This window comes from Acipenser ruthenus, chromosome 24 (assembly GCF_902713425.1).
Source record: "Acipenser ruthenus chromosome 24, fAciRut3.2 maternal haplotype, whole genome shotgun sequence".
Classification (NCBI taxonomy): domain Eukaryota; kingdom Metazoa; phylum Chordata; class Actinopteri; order Acipenseriformes; family Acipenseridae; genus Acipenser; species Acipenser ruthenus.
Genome location: NC_081212.1, coordinates 26177421 through 26199451, shown reverse-complemented (window position 1 = coordinate 26199451; position 22031 = coordinate 26177421). Strand labels below are relative to the sequence as shown.

At 41.8% G+C, this 22031-nt stretch overlaps 1 protein-coding gene across 2 annotated transcripts; it reads right to left on the bottom strand.

Moving 5' to 3' along the window:
- Positions 1–295: 295 nt before the first annotated feature.
- Positions 296–18233, bottom strand: LOC131700604 (ammonium transporter Rh type C 1-like). 2 transcript variants are annotated; one of them, XM_058999009.1, is made up of 12 exons: positions 17726–18233; positions 8971–9151; positions 7070–7262; positions 6637–6787; positions 6139–6280; positions 5125–5291; positions 4744–4881; positions 4298–4434; positions 3933–4057; positions 3558–3631; positions 2950–3057; positions 296–2118 (listed from the first exon to the last, which is right to left on the bottom strand). In XM_058999009.1, exons 1-12 carry the CDS (start codon positions 17726–17728, stop codon positions 2113–2115), a joined length of 1425 nt encoding a protein of 474 aa, XP_058854992.1. In that variant the 5' UTR covers positions 17729–18233; the 3' UTR covers positions 296–2112. The 2 variants fall into 2 exon arrangements, with proteins under 2 accessions (XP_058854992.1, XP_058854991.1); XM_058999008.1 differs by lacking the exon at positions 17726–18233 and having other exon boundaries at positions 8971–9424.
- Positions 18234–22031: the final 3798 nt, after the last annotated feature.

Here is a 22031-nt window from a genome sequence, read left to right as displayed (position 1 = left end):
TCATTTATTATCTACTCCCAAAACTTCAAACACAAAATAATGTCATCTCTTCAGCGCTGCATTCAGCCACAATTTAGGAATAAACTACAAACAAGATGTGCGAGAGCTCACTGGTTAGCGTGCTGGGCTGCAGCGTGGAAGGTAGTGGGTTTGATGAGCCTGCACTTCAGATCCTGTGCCTAAGGGACAGTAAGATCTTAGTTGTTTATTCTGTGATAAAAAGCGTTGTTTAGATGTGGATCTTTTTAAAAAAAAAAAAAAAAAAAAAAAAAAAAAAACCACAAGGCAGGCACAGTATGTTTAAGACTTTTATTAATACAAAACAAATTACTTTACAAAAACAATGGTTTAAATCTTTGAAATCCACCATTTCAGACTATTCATGATGGAATCTGCCAGGGAGAAATCAGCAGCTGTTAATGAATTAAGAAGCAAAAGTAAACATATTGGGGGAGGAAAAAAAACGAAAAAAAAACACACACCACAGAGCAACATGTTGATGTTTATACCAGAAGGCTGATTGAATGGGGGAGGGGCCCCTCATTACCATGACCTGGGCATGTAATGTGCCGTGCGGAAACCACTACTAGAGAGAAATTGTATTACACTGCGTTGTGTTATATTCCAGCATCACACACACAATACCTTCTGAAGCAGAGTGATGTGCTCCAGGACACTCTCTGCACTCGGAGTCAGACCCTTGGCAAATAAAATAGAAATGCCTCCTCCATCCCACACTGGTGCACTCTGCTAAACACCAGCTGATGTCATTCTGCATGCAGATAATAATACACCACTGTAGTGTTCCTGGAATGGGAGAGGGATTCAGGACAACCTGAAAGCAATCCTCACACGGGATTAAATACACAGTCCTGCTTGCTGGTGCAATCCCAACCCCACCCCATCACTGTCACACATTCAATCACAAATGTGGTTTAAAACAACCAATTGACAAAACCGTTGTTCTGATGAATAAATTAATTAAGACTTTTAAAACTATCTAGTTGCATAGAAATTGTGTGTACTAATATGTATATATATATATAGTATTTTTAAATATGGTTTTCCATCAGTTAAACAGAGATACCTTTCCTTTTATTACCAGGAAAAGGGCAATTCATATTATTATTATTATCATTATTGTATTTAACATGTCTTTGCTTTGTTTGCACCAGGATGTGGAAGGTATTTCATTACAAGGAAGTGAAACTACAAGGAAGAACACTTGCTGACATAAACCTCACCTGGGAGTTTTAATCCAACCTCCCTTTTGTTTCACCATCACTGACGTCCTGTATGATCATTTCAGCAAGACCACATGAAGTACAGCCGTGTGGTCCCAGCACGCAAGTCTGCACAGCAACCCGCCCCTCAACTGCCCTCGCACATACACTGGGTGCATGCAGGAGGCTTACATTTCTATATACTTTGAAAATATGCATCATTTCAGCAGTTTATGAATAAAGACAATAGAAATTATATTTCATTTCATGTTAATCTACAAGATTTGCAACAGATGAAAACCAATAAATAAAGTTGGATGTTATAGTCATGTATGATTTAAGAAACATAGAATATATCATATATACATATGGGTCAGAATACATTACTATGACAATATTATGTGTCTGGGTTTTGGGCTGGGAATTCAGGAGTGGCTTGGTTCTGCGACTCATACATTACCTGCCCCAAAGCAACTAGAGACATATCATTGTGTGAATATATTCCGACCCATACATTATTCTACATATACATATAGATTTAAAGGATTTCTTTTTTCAGCTCAGAAGTAATTGGATGTAGAGGAGTTGCTTCTAAAGTTAAAGGTTTCTTTTCTTGTGATTTGTTGGCACCCTGTGGGATCCACACACACACCTTGGGTATACAGTATAGTGCTGCAAGCGCCCTTCTCCCCCCCCCCGCTGTCTGGCAGGGGTCAAATATAATACACACGCTCCAATATTAAATGTCCATGTAGATCACATTATTTGAGGAATCTTGTGACACTGAGACCCTCGGCTTGATCCCAACATCAAGCAATCAGGCAATAGGAGAAAATGCATTTATCCAGCAGGCAAAGAAAGAACTGCCTGACTCCCAGAGGAGCTCCACTCAAACCTGCAGAGAGAGAATCCGGTTAGAACACATTGCAATGGTGAGGCTCTTTAGTGAAAAAGATCATTACCTACAATATTTAAAACAGCTAGAAGATTACCGAGAGAAATGTGGGTATCCATTTACAAGCGACACACACAACTGCAACGCAAGCGTGCACACATGTTTTATATAATGCAGTATTTATAAAAATGACATGTTCTGTTTCTGTATTTTAATGAGAACTGTACATTAGACAGATGGGGATATAGCAAAGCCAACAGCAGGCTTAATCTAAATGATACATGTCGACTGTTGTAACCTGGTTTTAAAAATGGATGCAAAAATCTGATGAACAATCTGCAACCTGGCTTTGCCGTTTCATTAGCTAATAGAAGAGACCGTGCCGGAGAAAACAAATGTGACTGACTGGTGACATCTTGTGGTCACACATGGTAGTACACTGACAAACGGCCTACAGATTATTATTATTATTTATTTCTTAGCAGACGCCCTTATCCAGGGCGACTTACATTTTACAGATATTTAACCAAGTCACATTTAAATAAAGAGATAATAGATTATTGGTTTCCCCAATCAGCACTAATCTTGGGCTACCTTTAAGAAGTGCCATTTGAGGCACATGAAAGCAGCCATTCAAATGTAGTCAAATCAATAAGAAAACATGCAAAACCAGGTTCTGTATACACAAACACATTGAACTACGGGTGGCCTCTATAGCGAACGATATTTGCTTTGCCATAAGCAAATCAGCCAACATTAAGCTGGTTTTGCCACAAAAGGTTAAGAGGCGTGCTGACACTCTCTGGCATCCTAGTGAAGTATCCACTGTACCTGTCGGACTGGCGTTGGGGGAGCCTGCTCCGAGAGTTTGTTGGGCATGTGGTTGGCATATTCAAGAGCGGCATGGGGTGTCGGATTCTCCTCGTCCTCCTCAGGGACCTGCGACGACGGAGGAAGAAGAGTCGTTAATGAGCCGTCACTGTTACACAGGTATGTATGCATGTATGACAAATCTATAAGAAGGCTTGCAGCGCCATCATGTGGTGTATATGAAATTATTCCATCCATGCAGATATAAAATATAATACAAATAACAAGCTACATAATTTAAAAAAATAAATGTAAAGAAATCCAACACACATTTCAATTAAGGATATGTGCACTTCCAAAAATCAACCTCAAGAGGGTAGAAACGCATCAGTCAGACTCCAACCAATCACTTTCAACAAAATACATATGAGTCAAGCGTGGAAGCTTGTTTTTACAGGTGCAAGTTCACAAAGGCATCCAATCTGGAAGCACACTATTATAGAAATGATACATGATATCTAAATGACATTGTGTATTGAAGCATGACTATATCTTGAGACACAGAATACTGTCTCTATACACAGTGCTTTCCCAATAACTGTTTCTTATGAATTTGAATGTGTGCCTACCTCCCAGTAAACATCATCCTCAAAACAGTTCTCATCTGGGGCATCTCCCCATATGTTCAGCTTCAGGATAAAACCTTAAATAAATAAATAAATAAATAAATAAATAAATAAAATACACAGGTGATGAGGTACAGCACCTGCAATTCCCCATTTACAGCACTTCTCATTTTCAGCCACAAGGTGGCAGTCACATGTCTGAAATCTGTAATCCGTTTACCACAAGATGGCTCACGTGACTCTTCGGTTTCTTAAAGAGGGAAGTTCATCAATTTGCAAACGGCTACGTGTATATGGAATGTGGCTGCATAAGTGCAGTCAGACTGGTGGATACAGACGACAGGGATCTTTGTTTATTGGACTTCACGTGACACTTACCAACTAGTGTGCCTCCAACAATGCCGAAAGCTAATGCCACGCATAACCCAGCGGCCTGGTACCCTCCCTGCACAGAGGGCACCCGGTCAGCAAACTCGCCCTCGAAATCAAACGTTTTTATCAACCTAGAAAAAAAAAAGATGCAATAGTCTGTTGACATGGAGCTTTCATGAAAGTCTGGATCCGGCCCCTGGTTGTAACTGGGTTGGGGTCAATAACTTTTTCTTCAATTCCCAAATCCCATTGCCTTTTTGTCATCAATTACGACGCCAATTGATTAAAAAAAAAATTGGCATGGATTGAAAAAATAAATTGAACATGCACTTATAAAAACCCCTTATCTCCTTGACTCGCCCTGAACTCACCCTTCCCGGCCGTAAACCTGCTCGGTAGCAGCGGCCGCCGTGACCGCTCCCACGATGCCCCCGATGATTCCGGGCATGCCGTGCAGGTTGTGTATGCCGCACGTGTCGTGGAACTTCAGCTTGGACTCCAGTAAAGGCTGGAGAGCGGAGAACAGAGGCGTGAAAAAAAATCATAAATAAACTGTCTGCACATGAGAGGTGGCATGAAAAACGATACAGAAAGAGCTTGCAGGGTGATTCACAGGTAGTTTGCATGGTTGTTTCTCTTCTGTATTCACGATACTACATTAATTTTGAAAGTGTCCGACAATTTTTTTTTTATTTATTTATTTTTTTTTTTTAAACTTGCTCATGTTGAATGAGGGGGGTCACTGTTTCATCTTCTGGGGGCTTGCCCTGTGCTAATATGTACATGTACCGTACTCTTGAAATCAGGTGGCACTCACTGTGAGGTAAGCGTATCCACACGTGGAGACGATTCCACAGATGAACCCGACGATGAGGGACCCGTATGTTGAAATCATCATCTCTGACGCCGTTCCCGCGGCAACGCCACCCGCTAGAGTGGCATTCTGAATGTGCACCTGACCAAAAAAAAAAAAAAAATTAATTATGTGAATCTGAACAAAATTATCCTTATGCTGTCATCTTATAATTGACTGTCGTTATATTTGGGATCGAAACTCCGTAGAGTTTGTGTGCTTTTTGGGTAGAGATTGTTGAGATAAACGCAATATAAATTAATAAAACACACACAATAAATGTTGTGTAGTTTTTCCCAGCAATGCACAAGACTTATTAACTTTAAATACTGCCGGGCTAGGTACCATGTCGATCTTGCCCTTTCCGTGTACGAGGCTGGAGACCGCTACGGTCGTGAGGACACAAGAAGCCAAGGTCAGGTACGTGTTTAAGGCGGCGCGGTGCTGCCCGTCTCCGTGGTCCGCGATAGCAGAGTTGAAACTAGGCCAGAACATCCAGAGGAAGAGAGTGCCTGAGGGAGAAAACATAATTATTAATACAAATGGACGTTCTGAGAATCGATTAGAATATTAAAAACATACAGTAACACTTAACAGTGGTTTGAATCACTTCCTCAAATAAGGAATATAAATACACATATTATATATATATATATATATATATATATATATATATATATATATATATATATATATATATATATATATATGCCCAAAAAAACAAAGTAGCTATACATGGTCAAATAGACAACTAGTTAATAAGTACATCTGATTATTTATATAGCGCCTTTCATACTGCAGCACCTCAAAGCACTTTACAAGTCAATAAAACCAGCCATAAACTAGAACCTCAATGTAGCAGAGAAAGAGAAGAACAAACACATTTAAAAATTGGTACAAAATGGTGACCAACATCAGACAGTAGTTTATTCCACAACCTGGGAGCATTGTAACAGAGTTACCAAAGTTCTAAACTTGAAGGTTACTACCACCCGAATCAGAAACGTGTTTATAAAACACATCAGACTGGAACAAAATTGTTTGTTTTTCCTAGTGTTTATAACTTCAAGGTGTGTTTGAGAAACATTTCATTTGAAAATGTGTGTGTTTCTCCTGATGGAGCTGCAGTGTACAGTAAACCTCCATGAAGATAACCTTACTCGCATAGGAGTTCACAAGCGGGTTAATTCAAACACGACTCTTCAGGAAACGCGGACGTCTTCAAGTGTATGAGAAGAGGGCAGGACAGTTACTGGAAGGAGGCCAAGAAACCACACAGGAGACACCCTTCAAAAATGGAGTGAATTCTGCAATGGAATGCCAGTCATACATTGAAAAGCTCTCCCTGCAAGGACTCACCAATCATAGCAAATACATCGGAGTGATAGACTGAGCCCTGCTTGCTTTTATCCAGACTCGGTCTATGAAGAACACGAGCGATAGCCAGACCATAGTAGGCTCCAAACGTGTGGATAACCATGGAGCCGCCAGCATCCCGAACCTGAGAAATACCGAAAGGAGTTGTATTATTGTCTGTGTGAAGGTTTTAACTGTTATAAAAGAAAAACAAGGGAGCATTTTTTATAACCAGAAATTGTCATCCATTCAATTCTAAATAGGTTTTTCCTAGTGATCACAGTGCTACATATCCTGCAGCAGATTTTTTTAAAAAACGAAATTGCAACATTCCTCTTAAAAAGGGAATACAAAATACTGATAATGAAATACAAAATGGTTTTGTCCTTATGTCCGAATGCTGGAACAACAACAATTTCTCAGTTCACTTCTCTGGATTCAGTATTTTGTAATCAAGTTACTGTACTAAGTCCTTGATAGCAGTAAGAGTAAAAGACTCACGTGAAGCACAGTAAGGATGATGTACTCTTCAATGGCAAAGAGAGTCACTCCAAACAGAGTCATAACCATCAGCTGCACTGGGCTGACTTTACCCAGGACTCCACCATAGGCAATCAGACAGGAAGCCACACAGAAATCAGCATTGATCATGCTGGGGAGAGCAAGGCAAAATATAAAATACATGAAAATCAATATAATATTAATAATAATGTTTAACTTGTGTAGCCCCCTTCATAAACAAGCATCTGCCCATACAGAAATCAGTTCACTCAGTACACAAATATACAGCTACAAGAACTACCCTGTAGTTAGGTACACAGACGATCCCAAAAAACAAATGCAGTTTTGCTAATTCATGCCAGATCTATAGGGTCTGGCCAGTAAGCTCAACTCTTGTCACACACATGAAGAAAGCCCTGTGTGCTCAACTAACTTTTCAATTCCTATCTTGATCTTGCCGTCAGCCCAGTCCAGAGAATGGAACCATCCCTGCATCAGCAGAGCCCACTGGATCCCGAAGGCAGCGATCAGGAAGTTGAAACCCACGGCGCCAAAGCTGTAGCGTTGCAGAAAGGTCATGAGAAACCCGAAACCCACAAATATCATCACGTGGACATCCTGGAAACCTGTGGACCGACAGAGACAGAGACAGAGGGAGAGAGAGTCACTTACTGCAGTGCTGGCAAGGGAGTTTAGCATCTTCCAATTTCAGAGAAAATACCAATAACAAAGAGGGTTTACAGCATGCAGCATATTTAAAAAACACTTCATCATAAGATATACAGTAGTGGATAAAAGAACTAGAATTAGGCAAATGTGCCCCTTGTATTGCAGTGATCATATTGGTTGTTGTACTTGGCTCCATTACACTTCTGCCTCAGGGCTCATAGTCTGATTGCTATCTGATCTCACTGCACAGCACAGACCGTCCATACAGGAGCTGTGAAACTACCAATTATCAGACTCTTCATCAGTAAGTCAGACTTCCTAGAGATTTGCAGTGGCAGTGGTTATGTTTCCCCCCTGGGTGGCATGACTTGATTAAATAGTTAAACACAGAGGTGGAAGCATGTGCTGTGGGTGCTTGGGGCGCAGAGCAGAACTTCAGCAGGGCTGAACGCAGGAGAGCATTGACCAATAGAGTTGAAGTGGTTTGTCAGGTCTTGAAATATTAAGCAAAAACTATATACTGTATCTGGGGGATATCTCAACAGGTCAGTGTCAACTAAAAGCAAGGCAAGTCATCAAGAAGCTGCTGTAAATCCAAAGGAGGTCAAGCTAACTTAACACCGATAGACTGAATGGGTGCCAGTACTAACAAGACTTCTCTTTACTAGAGTTCACAAATTCTTTATCAAGTATTTAATACCTAAACAATTGATTTGCTAAAATCTGTGTCAATTCCTATGGCGTTTGTATTGATATTCAAGATGGTAACTTGACATTAGGTTCAACCCAGACAGATTTCTGTCTGAATTTCAAATAGGCAAGTTTTATGTAAGTCTGTAAATAGTTTAGTAACCCTATAAAACTGGGCGTTGCCCAGATACTAACAGTGCACACCCAGAGTTAAAAGATTTGAATTATTTCAAGACCAGCACCATTTAAAAGTTTTTAAATATAAAAGCATCCTGCTGTTCAGTGGTCCAATTGTATTTGTGGGTCCTACTGTATGTGTCAAATCATCAAGTGTGAGTGCTGTCACAGTCAGCAGTGTGCGGATATGTTGGAGGAGTGTTTATGCATGAGAATACGGAGGTGCATTAAAGGTGCAATTAGACCCTGCTGGTCTGCACCACTGCATTTGCAGCTTTGCTATAGCCAATTGGTTCCCTGCATAAAAACAGGCTCCTGTGCATGGCATGGCACCTGTACATTTACTTTCATTACTTTAATCAAATTGACTTGGGACAGTTTTGTTATGAAAGGGGGTTGCAATTTACTTTCATGACATTTACATGCCAGCATGATTGTGTTTGTGTTCAAAACACTGGGCACTTGCTGTCAACTCATTATCAGGAAACCCTTTATTATGAATACACTTTATTCTAGTAACTCAGCAGCCAGTACTCTGTGCTGTACTGTCAGGTTTAGAAGGAGAAATAAATACATACTTTATTATAAAAATAACATTTGTCAATCACATATGAATGAGAATCATATAACCACTACTGGATAGGAAAACATTTAAAAATGTCAGACACATCTGAATCTTTTAAAACACCAGTTCACCATAAAAATCACATTTACTGTGCAAAACAAAACTTAAAAAAAAAAACACATTGCAATATATTTTCTTCTACTTAATAGAACAGAGCGAAGCCATTCACTTACTTGGATATCTAAAATAAAAGTCGTTTTCAAGGTCGCTGGATATGTTCTTCTCCTTTCTGGTCTCTGTCCAGTGGGAATCGACCTCCTCGTTGTAGCGGATGAACACTCCGAAGAGGATGATCATCGCGATCTCCCAGACGAAGCACACCATGGGCAGGCTGAGCCGCACGCTGCTGTTCTTCTGTCCTCCCCAGATTTTCACCATGGTGACAAGCACAAAAAAAAATCCTCTCAACAAGGCAGGAGAAAAATCTTTGGTGTGATGCTCTTCTCTCGATCTTGCTTTTTTATACAAGGCCAGGAGGTGTGTCACCAACTTCTGCCTACCTTTTGTCAGTCAACTGGCACACCTCTCTTTACCCAGCCCTAAAGAGTTGGCCTCCAAGCATCTGCAAATGGCACCGTGATTGTCTAGGTATTACACACCTCATACTAACCATACTGGATGTGACTGCAAGGTGCATGTTAAGCACCACCCCTGTCTTTCTTTTTCTAGATGCATTGGATTCACCTGTGAATGCTCTCCGAGACAGCTGCTGCCAGGTGATTGTCACTCACCAAATGAAGCACGAATTGAAACTGCACTGAATTAAATACATTGGCTTAATGTTTGCAGTTTAATTCATTGAGAAACTCGTTTGGTTAATTAATGTGGGGCTCTTAAAGCTTAACAAGCAGGGAAGGCATTTCACCACAGACCTCTCTGGACCCAGTAAATTACAGATTTTTTTTTTTTTGGATGAAGCCAATAAACCAATTTGCTGTGCTTGTAAAGAAAGACCAAACCTTCATGGGAAACCCGTTTCATTTTATATTCAAAATGCACCGGAATTATTTCACAGTTGATGGCAGCGGACTTGTTTAAACAGGGCCACCATGTAGATCACTTGAATAAGCCCAGCTCATACACAGCAGTTTTACAGATTTCTACTCTTTGATTAGGATACAAAACAGAAAGAAAAAGGGCTGCAGCCCTTGGTACTCTGCAACATGGGTGTGGGTGGCAGGTAAAATAAAATCAAACTTGTTCAGCTGCTAAGTCAATGCTAGTTACAGTACTTGTTTTGCCGAAGAATGATTTATTAATAAAGGCACAGGTCTTAGAGGTTTGTTGCCAGGGCATCCCTGGTTGTGATAAGTGCTCCAATCAGCTGTTACAAAGGGATTGTTTGAATTGAGATTTGTTTCAGCCTTGGTGTTTTACCAGTAATTGCACTCACAACAAGACCAACAGGTTCTCAAGGAGCACTATGGGCATTCTATAAACTCATGCAAAACATTCCAACACACCCTCCTTAAACTTTCCTCAGATACCGTACAGTTCCATCAACACCAGGGGAAATGGCACATGCAGGGTTTTGAAGGGCTCACTTCAGTAACTTCAGGGTCCTGATATTTGCATCTTAGAGTGAGCAGTCACAGAAAATATGAGCTCCTGAAAATTTAAAAATTTATATGTTTCTTAGTGAAATAAAATGCCAATTTAATAACATAAACATATGTAAAGTAGTACTTAAAGTAGTATTTAACGTAATATGAAAAAATAAGAGAAAACATTTGATAAAATATTATAAAAACACCAAAAGAAGATCCCAAGACCAAAAGAAAAAAGAACACAGAGGAAAGGGAAGGAAGGAAAGAAGAGAGAATTAAAGGAAGAGAAGATAAATTAAAAGAAAAGGAAAGAAAGGGAAAAAAGAAAGAGAAAGAAAAGAAAGTAAAGAAAGGAAGGAAATAAGAGGAAAATAAAGAAAGGAAGAAAATCACAGAGCAAAGGGAAGGAAGGAAAGAAGAGAGAATTAAAGGAAGAGAAGAAAAATATTTAAGAAATATTTAAGAAAGAGAAAAGGAAAGAAAAGGATAAAGAAAGAGAAAGAAAAGATAGAAGTAAATAAAAGAGGAAAATAAAGGAAGAAAATTACAGAGGTAGAGGTAAGCGTTTTACACTACCATCATTTTATTTTATAATTTTATAGTAATAAATACAAACAAATACTACAAAAATTAAAAGTTCAGCAGTAGTTTGCTTTTAAAAAAAAAAAAAAGTTCAGTTTACTTTCAAAAAAGCAGCCGTTGGCAGTGACAGTTGGAAATTGCAACAAAGTGTAGGAGATTCTCCCGGTTGCCATGGAGACGAGTCAGAGTGCAGAGAGCAGGGAGTTCCAGTACCCGGCTGAACTGCGCAGCGCACAGGCCAGGAAGCATCATAAACTGAGCGTGCTGAGAGAGAACCCGGAGTGTCTGTACACAGACTACTCTGGGACAGGAGACAAGAAGATGAGAAGCAACCTCATCTTCTACACTCAACACCTCAATGCCTGGCACACTGCTGTGTGTAAGACGTACAGCAACGTCACAAAAAGAGGGATCTGCCAAGGTAGACAGATCCTCTTAAGAGAAGACTCTGACCCGGACAGCACAGTCCTGAGTATTAATGTCTACCACAGCGGAACTGTGTTGATCCAGGGCAGTGAGGCCAGCCTGACCTCTTTTGAAAAAAAATATAAACAACTAAAAGAGGCAGCAGAGATTGAAAAAACAAACACTACAGCCAACGACCCCGAGAACACCGACCCTGAAGACCCTGAAGATCCTACCTCAGACAGCACAACACCCGACACCAACCTGCCCACCCCCACGACCCCCAGCGACACCCAGCACATGCGGGAGTGCCTGGCCCTGCTGGAGCTGGAGTTTGTGGAGTTCAGAGAGCTTACACTGGCCAGGCTCACGGAAACCAGCATCACCCAGCAGCTCAGAGATGAGGTGAGCCAGCTCAAGAGAGAGAACAGGGTGGCCATCACCGAGCTGACCAGCGAGATGAAGGACCTGCAGCAGGAGAACGCGAACCTAAGGACCCAGCTGACCAGCGTCAAGGAGGAGATGCAGCGCAGAGAGAAAACCACCAACAAGGAGCTGCAGGGATTGAGGGAGCAGCTCCACAGATACACAGCCCCCCCCACCCCTGCTCCCCGTGCTACCACCCCCGCTACACTCCCACCCCCGCTCCCCCCCCGCTCCCCCCCTATTCCCACCCCCGCTGCCCCCCGCACTCCCACACCGGTCCCATCCCCACCCCCGCTCCCCCCCCGGTCCCCCTCCCACCCCGCTCCCATCCCCCACCCCGCTCCCACCCCCACCCCCACCCCCGCTTCCCCCCCGCTCCCCCTCCCACCCCGTTCCCCCCCCCACCCCGCTCCCACCCCCATCCCCACCCACACCCACAGCATGCTGGCCAAAAAGAAGACAAACGCAGAAGTGGCCCTCCTCATTGACAGCAACGGGAAATACCTGGACATGAGGAGACTGTTTCCCAGCCGGCGTGTCAACAACATCCGCTGCACAAACACGGAGCGAGCCCTGCAGCTGCTGAACCGGGACACACTGGGGAGCCCAAGCTGCATCGTTATCCACACCGGCACCAACGACCTGGGCTCCCTGCGCCACGACACCGCCAAGGCCGTGAGGAGGGTGGCTGAGAGAGCCACGCAGGAGTTCCCCGACTCCAGAGTGGTCATCTCCACGCTGCTGCCCCGAGCAGACACCCACCCACACACCATCAACGCTGTGAACGCAGAGATCACCAGAGGCTGCGCTGCGCTGCCTAACGTGCACCTGGCACACCACCCCACAGTGGGCCCCTGGCACCTCTACGACAAGGTGCACCTAAACCAGGAGGGGGTCAAAGTCTTTGCCAAGACCCTGAAGGATGCAGCCATGGGCCGTAGCCCAGCCAGCCCCCCTCGCAGCAGTGCCAGCAGAGGCCAGCGTAGCATGCAGCCCCCCCACACTGCAGCGCACACATCCCGCCCCCGCAGCACCATACAGCCGCCCGCCATCCGGCCCCCCACTCGTCCCACGACCGCCAGGCTCAGCGACCACCAGCAGCAACTCAGCTATGCTGCAACTCTGTCCCAGCCCACCCCCCCAGCCCCCACCGAACTGGGAGAGATCAAACAGCTCCTCAGCATCCTCTGCTCCAGGCTGCTGAACTGAGACCTGCAACACTTGGGTAGGGAAAAAAAAAAAAAAAAAAATCTACATGTAAATAACTACAAATAAATAAATAAAGTATAAATAAATAAATAATTATTAGTACTACTAAAATAATTACTATATTTGTACTTTACTGTTTAAAGGGAACTTAAAATGATAAAAGGTTGTGTTATTGTTAGACATTTTATTTCATTAAGAATAATTATTGGTTGGATTACATGAGTTCATTTACTGTTAGCTGTTGGAACATTCAGGGCCTGTATTCCTCTGCTTTTGGGCTGAAGAGCACAGACCCTGAATTTATTAAAAATACAAAAGATGTAGATGTGATAGTTCTGTTGGAGACATGGTGCCGTGCAGACGCGCTCACACACTGCCCCTCAGGCTACAGGGAGGCGATAGTGCCCTCTATTAAACTGAGCACAGTCCGGCGCGGCAGGGACTCAGGGGGGATTATAGTGTGGTACAGAGAGGAGCTGGCCAGCTACATCAGCCCAGTCAAACAGGGCCAAACACACACATGGCTCAAAATTAACAAGGGAATAGCCCAATGTCAAAATGACATATACCTGTGTGCAGCATACACCCCCCCTTCTGAATCCCCCTATTACAACGAAGAGTATTTTAACACCCTCCACACAGAGATCGGCCATTTCCAGGCCCAGGGGAATGTGCTGCTCTGTGGGGATTTCAACGCCAGGACAGGCTCAGAGCCTGACTGTATTAACACCCAGGGAAACAGCCATGTATTTGGACAGACCCCTCTGTACCTCACACCCACCACAATCCAGAGAAACAACCCTGACCGTGCCGTGAACAAAAATGGGAGAGAATTAGTGCATCTCTGTCAAGCCCTAGGTCTGTACATCGTTAATGGCAGGATCAGAGGGGACTCTTTAGGGAGGTTCACGTATTGCTCAGCTCTTGGGACTAGTGTAGTCGACTATGTCATCACTGACATGGACCCCTCCTTTCTAAGTGCATTCACTGTCAGGCAACAAACTCCCCTGTCGGACCACAATCAAATCACTGTGTTCCTGAAAAGAGGAAGTCAGGCAAGCAACACACAAACACAGCCCAGTAAGCTGTACAATCTGAATCAAACATACAGATGGGCTCCAAACAGCACTGAGGAATATATCAAAGCAATCAGTTCCACTGAAATAACTAACACCATTAACACTTTCCTCAACACTCTGTACCAACCTAATATGACAGGACTAAATCTGTCTGTTAATGACATTAATCAGATATTTGAAAAAGCAGCCATAATGGCAAATATTAAAAAGACCAAAAAGAAGATCAATCGGAAACAAAAACACACACAGCCATGGTTTGATGATGAATGTAAATCAATACGAACAAATCTAAGAAAATTATCTAATCAAAAACACCATCAACCACAAGACACAGACTTACGTCTGAGGTACTGTGAGACTCTAAAACACTACAAACACACCCTCAAACAGAAAAAACAAAAACACACAAACAAAACCCTCACAGACATTGAAAAATCTGTTGACCAAAATCAGTTCTGGGAAATGTGGAACAATTTAAACCCAACAAAACAACAAGAATTGACGATACAAAATGGAACAGTTTGGAAAAATTATTTTGAAAACCTTTATAAAGATATTCAACAAAAAGATCTAACAGATAAACAAAATGAAACTAGAGAAAAACTGAAATTACTTGAACAATCAATTAAAGATAACCAAAACACAATTGATGTTCCAATCACCCTACAAGAATTAACTATGAAGCTGCAGGCACTGAAAACCAGAAAAGCCTGCGGCCCTGACAGCATCTGCACTGAGATGCTCAAACACAGCAGCCCTAAATTACAGGAGGCAATGCTTAAATTGTTCAACATGGTACTAAGTACTGGTTACTTCCCTGACATCTGGAACCAAGGGCTTATATCCCCAATTCACAAGAGTGGAGACAAATTCGACCCCAACAACTACCGGGGCATCTGTGTGAGCAGTAACCTGGGGAAGGTATTCTGCAGTATCATTAACGCCCGGATACTGGCCTTCCTTACCGAACACAATGTCCTGAGTAAGAGTCAAATTGGATTCCTACCAAATCATCGCACAACAGATCATATTTACACCCTACACACCCTAATAAACAAACACGTACACCAAAAAAGTAAAGGCAAAATTTTCGCCTGCTTCATTGACTTTAAAAAAGCATTTGATTCTATTTGGCATGAAGGTTTATATTACAGAATTCTTCAAAGTGGTGTAGGGGGTAAAATCTATGATATAATAAAATCAATGTACACAGAAAACAAATGTGCAGTCAAAATTGGCAACAAAAGAACTGATTTCTTCACTCAGGGGCGGGGGGTGAGGCAGGGCTGCAGTCTGAGTCCAACACTGTTCAATATTTATATTAACGAGTTGGCTACGATGTTGGAGCAGTCTGCAGACCCCGGCCTTACTCTACACAACACCGAAATCAAGTTCCTGCTCTATGCAGATGACCTGGTCCTGCTGTCGCCCACAGAGCAGGGGCTGCAGCGGAGCCTGGCACTGCTGGAGCAGTACTGTCAGACCTGGGCCCTGGCAGTAAACTTTAAAAAGACCAAAATAATGATTTTTCAAAAAAAGGCCAGAACTCAGGGAAACAGATACCACTTCACCCTAAACAACACTACACTAGAACACACCTCAGACTACACGTACCTGGGCCTGACTATCAGTGCGTCAGGGAGCTTTAACCTAGCAGTGAATGCACTAAAGGAAAAAGCCAGAAGAGCTTTCTATGCCATCAAAAGAAGATTCTATAAAATAAATATTCCTATCAAAATATGGCTAAAATTAATTGACAGTGTCATCCAGCCCATTGCGCTGTATGGTAGTGAGATATGGGGTCCACTCAGTCAACAGGACTACACTAAATGGGACAAACACCCAATCGAAACCCTGCATGCTGAACTCTACAAAAACATCCTACAGGTGCAGAGAAAAACACCAAATCATGCATGCAGGGCTGAATTAGGCCGTTACCCGACACTCATAAATATAAAGAAAAGAGCACTAAAATTTTGGATGCACCTAAAGAAAAGTGAATCAGACTCCCTCCAGTATGAGGCCATGCAAACCCAAGAGCTCAGCCCTGAAAAGAGTCCTCTAAGCCAGCTGGCCCTGAAGCTCACTGCACTGAACCCAACTAATAATACTAAAACAAACCAGCTTCAGGGCAGCACTGCTTACCAGCCCCCAATCAGAGTCAACCAAATTATAAAACTAACCAAAAACTGCTATCTGAAACATTGGGACACAGAAACAAAATCTCAAAATAAACTGGATTGTTATCGGGCCCTAAAAAGAGATTACACTCTGGCAGAGTATCTCTCTACTGTCAGAGATACAAAGCAGAGGCAGATCCTGACCAAGTACAGGCTCAGTGACCACAGCCTGGCCATTGAGAAAGGCCGTCACCGGCAGACCTGGCTTCCTAAAGAAGAAAGGCTCTGTGGTCACTGTGAGACAGGAGAGGTCGAGACAGAGATGCACTTCCTTCTTCAATGTAAAAAATACTCAGAAAATAGACAAACTTATTTTAAAAAATTTGCAAATTCCCTCCCAAACTTCCCAAACATGTCCAACCCTGAAAAAGTCTCAATCCTCCTGGGAGAGGAGAGAAGCACAGCCCAACTAGCAGCCCAGTATGTGTCTGCGTGTCACAGACTGAGGGACACACAATGAGAGCTCTGCACAGAGACACACACACACTTATGTATATACAGTATGTATGTTGTTGTGTATGTAGGCATGTATGTATTATGTAAATGCTTATTGTCCTGATACATGTTTATTGTTAGTAGTGATATGTTTTTTTTTTTTTTTTTTTTTTTTTTTTTTTTTTTTTTTTTTTTTTTTTTTTTTTTTACTGTACTTTATAAATCAGTTTGTTTATATATATGTATTCATGATGCATGGTATATATACATGTCTGTATTGTATAATTGCTTTGGCAACACCTGCTATTGTAAGTCATGCCAATAAAGCACCATTGAATTGAATTGAATTGAATATATATATCGAGAGAGCGATAGATAGATACATACATACATATACACACACACATAAATACACACTCTCTATGCAAGTAATACCACATGACAGGGTGTTGGATATGCCTTCAGCCCCTGGAAGTCCCTTTACATATGATTTAATTCCATGAACATATTCTGTATTACTAGTGTTACTGGTACCTTATTTGGAATCTTTTAAAAAGACAAATTGGCTAAAAGAAAATACCTCTTCATTGTTTGCAATGGTGGTTTTGTGCAGTGTGGTTTTTTTTTTGTTTGTTTTTTTTACTAGCAATGATGTATGTAGGAAGTGTCCATTAAGGGTACTCTTAAAAAGTTGGCTATTTATAAGCTGTTATCCAAGATAACATCATAATAATGCAAGACATTAATGGAAAAAGTAGCAGTCTGACTGTTTGCAATCAATGGGGCTGGCATCAGTCTTTCAGCTGCACAGTGCTATGCATTTCCCAGTCCACCTGGACTTGCTCCACAACATAGAGCATGGTCTACATGTCAAATGCCATGGCGAATCCACCAGTCTGAATGGATCTCTCTCTTCATTGACCCCCTACAGACTGCATTTCTAGATGGTGAGGTCCAAGCTGTACTCACGCAGTGCATGTAGTGTATGGTGATAGGTTTAATAGCTTGCTTTAATGAAAAAAAATGAACGAGTCAACACAATAAAGTGCTTTCTCAGTGTCTTACCATTCAGTTTGCTTCACTGAGCAAGTCTCGTCCCGGGGGTGTGTTCTGAACTGCAGTCTTCACTCGGCCGGCTAATTGATCTTAAACAAGCACAGCGGCTCCATTTCCTCATCAACTGAGGCAGTCACCTGCAAGCACCTGTCTGTCTTTAATCAATATACTGAATTATCACTGAAAAAAAACAAAAACCCAGCAGCCACTAACAGACGAGGAAGTTAACTGTTAACATAACATCCAGCTCCAGACTAGCGTGGCTTTAATGACACAACAAACAGAATGCTTATCGCACTTGAGACTGAATTCACCATGAAGCATGTTTTGTAAGACACCATCCCTAAGGTTTCATCTTCAGAACCACTTTCACTGCTCCCCTTATCATCATGCCGCTAAACTTTTACTTTTAAAGCACAGTTTCATCACTTTGAAAAGTCTATAAAGGAACCACACCACCGAGTATCCTCCTCCTCCTGCTGCTCCAGGACAGAAAAAAGGCAATTTCACATCAGAGCTCTACTTAACACATGCTGTGCTAATCTGCGTTACTTCAAATGTGAGACAGGTGATTGCAGCAGTTTTGTTTCCTTAAAGGAACGCTGCCCAGCTCAAATACTTGCAGGCCAACATGGAGGAGAGGGCTGCTATATATATTGTGTCTCCAGAGCACAGAAATGAGAAGCTGAACTGAGCCATGCAAAATGAGGCAGTGAAAGAATACTGATTTAGGGTGAGAAAATGGATTTCAAAAGCTTAGTTACAACACTGTTTGCTAAATTGGGTACCCTGGCTATAACGCTCTGTATAGGTGCTGTATTGCATGATCCGTTATTATTATTTGAAATGGGGATGGGTACAGTGACTTATCTGTGAAACAGAGCAAGGTGGGTTTAAGAGCTTGTTTATGCTGAAGCTTGTTTGCTCTTTGTGGAAATGCTTAACCACGCTTCATTATGCAGGATCCAGCAAGCATTTCCTTTGTGGTTTCCTTCAGATCACAGGCAGCCGAGCTGATCCCACCCCACTTACTGTACAATGACCCACTTCTCCCATAACTGTTAAACACTTAATAGTGCTACATTTAGAAATAGTCAAAGAAATGTCACTTATTTTAGTATTTATAATGACCCAATTCTGCTCATTTCAGAAATAATTCATTCAGCATTATTTTTGTTTTGCATTCAAACTGGATGCCTTCTTTCATGCTAGGAAAGCAGCGTCAGCTGCAATCTGTTTTATCTACAGCATTATTTTACTGATACCAAAAGAATTTATAATACTACAAAGAATTAGTCAGCTTTGGATTAGACTAAAGCAGGGCTTCTCAAACTCAGTCCTAGGGACCCCCTGTGTCTGCTGGTTTTCATTCAAACCAGTTGCAGTTCAAGTTACTTATCAAATGTTATAGCAAACTTGAAATATGCAACTGTTTAAGAGCTGAAATTCAGGTCTAATTAAGCAAATGATCAGTTCAATGAAGGGTATAGTTAAGTAATTGAGAGCTCGGTTGGAATGAAAGCCAGCACAACACAGGGGGTCCCCAGGACCGAGCTTGACAAGCCCTGGACTAAAGGAAGGCAAAAAGAATCCAGTTTGAAACAAAATGTGTTGACTTAATGAAAGCTCCTTTCAGACTTTTATATTGCACTTTAAAAAAAAAAAAGGTTAACTTCCGAGCTGATCTCTCCATGCATGTTGCTGCTATGCACACAATTTTGTCAAGTGACATGCAGCGAAATGGCTATCAAATCCTGTTCACAGATTAAATGTCATATTTCACACTGCATGACTAATAGGTACATTTCGAAGTAGCATTGATATATTCCTGTTGAACAATAAGCATCTAATGTAGTTTGACACACCTGCCACTCAGACTTAAGCAGATTAAAAACCTGGAAAGAGAGAGACGAGTGAACATCAGAAATGACTGCATTAGCCGAACCATTTGCCTGCACCATTTTTTTTGTCTTTCTTGGGGATGTAACAAAAACTGTTGTCACCAACTTAGGATAAGTGGGGGAGACCTGGGATCGACTTCACTTGGTGCTGTTTATTTGAAGTTTCAGTTTGAAAATGTGCTACTAAAGATACAGTTTTATGGGATTCTCAAATTATTTCTTTTTTTTTCCAAACCATGGTTTACAAAAAACCAGTGGATTCTGAGCGTCAGTATACCAGTGTCGAGGGGTATAGTTCAGTAGTTTGTCCTGGTAGAGGCTACAGCAGTGGTGGGCAACTCCGGTCCTTGAGGGCCGATGTCCCTCCTGGTTTTTGTGCCAACTGTACCCTAAATTACTTAATTGGACCAAGTACTGCAGCTGAGCCAGTGAGATGAGAAGCACAATGATGGGGATCAGTATTGTGACCTGCTTTTTTCCATTGAACATCTGGGATGAAAATAAGACTCCTATTGCATAGCACTTTCACCCATTCCAGGTTTTACTACGAGCTTGATTAGCAACAGTGTATAGGTAACAAGCTCAGATGTGTGTGATTAAACTTGTAGTAAAACAAGGAATGGATCAAACTGCTGTGCAACAGGAGTCTTATTTCCATTCCTGAACATGATTTTTGACTGTTATGTAATGGAGAGCAGGGATATTCAGTAGGAAGATTTGTGTGAGAAATTCGAAGTTAATAAAGCTTTGTGTTTTGTGTTTGTTTTTTTTATATTTTTAACAAAAGTAAAAATTAAAAGGTATATTTCACACGGTTCTTACTTTGCAGCACCGAATTCCACACTGCTTATAAAAGGCGGGTGGCACTATATTTCAGTAATGTGCAGAAGACTTTGTGATATAGGACACCCTTTTCATCCAGAAACAAGGACGCTTTCCTGGAACAATTCCTGCCTGTTTATGGAAAGAAAGGGGGTATGTAAGAGAAACCACGATAAAGCATGAATCAAACGGCAGCCAGTATGAAACACAAAACTGGTTTGCTTCAGGTCATCTCTGGTTCTAGGCAGCTTTAACACCCGATGCAAGTGGTGTGGTGTGACTTTGTTGGGTTTCAAGGAGCTTGGGAAAAAAAAACGTTTGGGAAAACAAAAAACAAAACCAGTTCCTTAAACAATAGTAGCTCTCAGAATGAGCAGTCATGGTCTCCTGCCTTCCCCAGTTCTGCTCTGTGCTGCTCGTGTCCTTAACACATTGTCTCTCCAGTCTGCAGGACCGCTCCCAGCACACTCCACCCACTGCTTTATCTTGTCTGGTAGAGTACAGTTACAGAACAAGCTGGGAGTTTTCTCTCAGTTCAAGCATCATGTGGCATCTTCATCCTTGAATTTCAACCAGGTCACAGGTGTCAAATGTAGTTTGATTTTACAGTAAGATCATTTTAAGAATTCAAACAATATAATAATAACCGTTCGAAGTCCAAATGACAGGTGTATGTTTTTTGCAGTTACTGTTCTGAGTTCTGTTGACCCATGTGGTCAAGCTGTGACCATTCAACACTTTGTTCTCCATTCAAACTCGATCAATGTGGCATGGCTGATGTTGTTCTATTGAGATGGCAAGCTGATGTCAAAATTTGAATGTGCTCTTATTGATCCGCGATAGGAAGCAGGAAGGAGTGTATACGTTTTCCTTTCAGGGTGATACTCTCTGTGATTAGCGCCCTGTCTGACAGCTTGAGGTTACAGCTTGGCTCTATCCTAAAATCCAATGCCAGCTAAAAGACGAACCCGTTAGATAATAGTTTAAGTGCTAACCTCAACGTAGATGGCTCGGTTTATTAGGGTAGCAGCCAACTTCTGTACAGTCCACGACAAATGAGACATCTAAATGAACCCAAAGAGCAGTTCAGGTTACAATGCTGATTCAGGAAGAGTGTGACCTCCAATCATAATTAAAAAAAAGAACAATAATAACATTGGAGTGTGGAAGCAGACTTTTAACTGTTTATTTTTTTACATCAACATAAAACATCAATGTAATAACACACGGCCATTTAACTGCCCTTGCCTGCTGAGTTTGGACCCTGGAGTGTGTCACTGCACCCTCCGCCCTGCACCACCCCTCCCAAAGTGATCAGTCAAGTGGTTCAAAATGTTCCAGGTTTTTTTCAAAAACATTTTAGTTAAATTCAAGATAACTCTAAAATAACAAAAACGTTTATGTTAATTAAACGGGTTAAATGTTTATCTAACAGATTACAGCCTTGCAGTTTACCATAGCAAAGTGTAATAAAGCACAGTAAAAGCATGGTGAAATCCAGAGAGGTATAGTAAAGCATATTAAAAGACATAGCAAACCATGATAAACTATAGTGAATGCACAGTGTGTCCATGGGGAAAGCATGAGGAAAC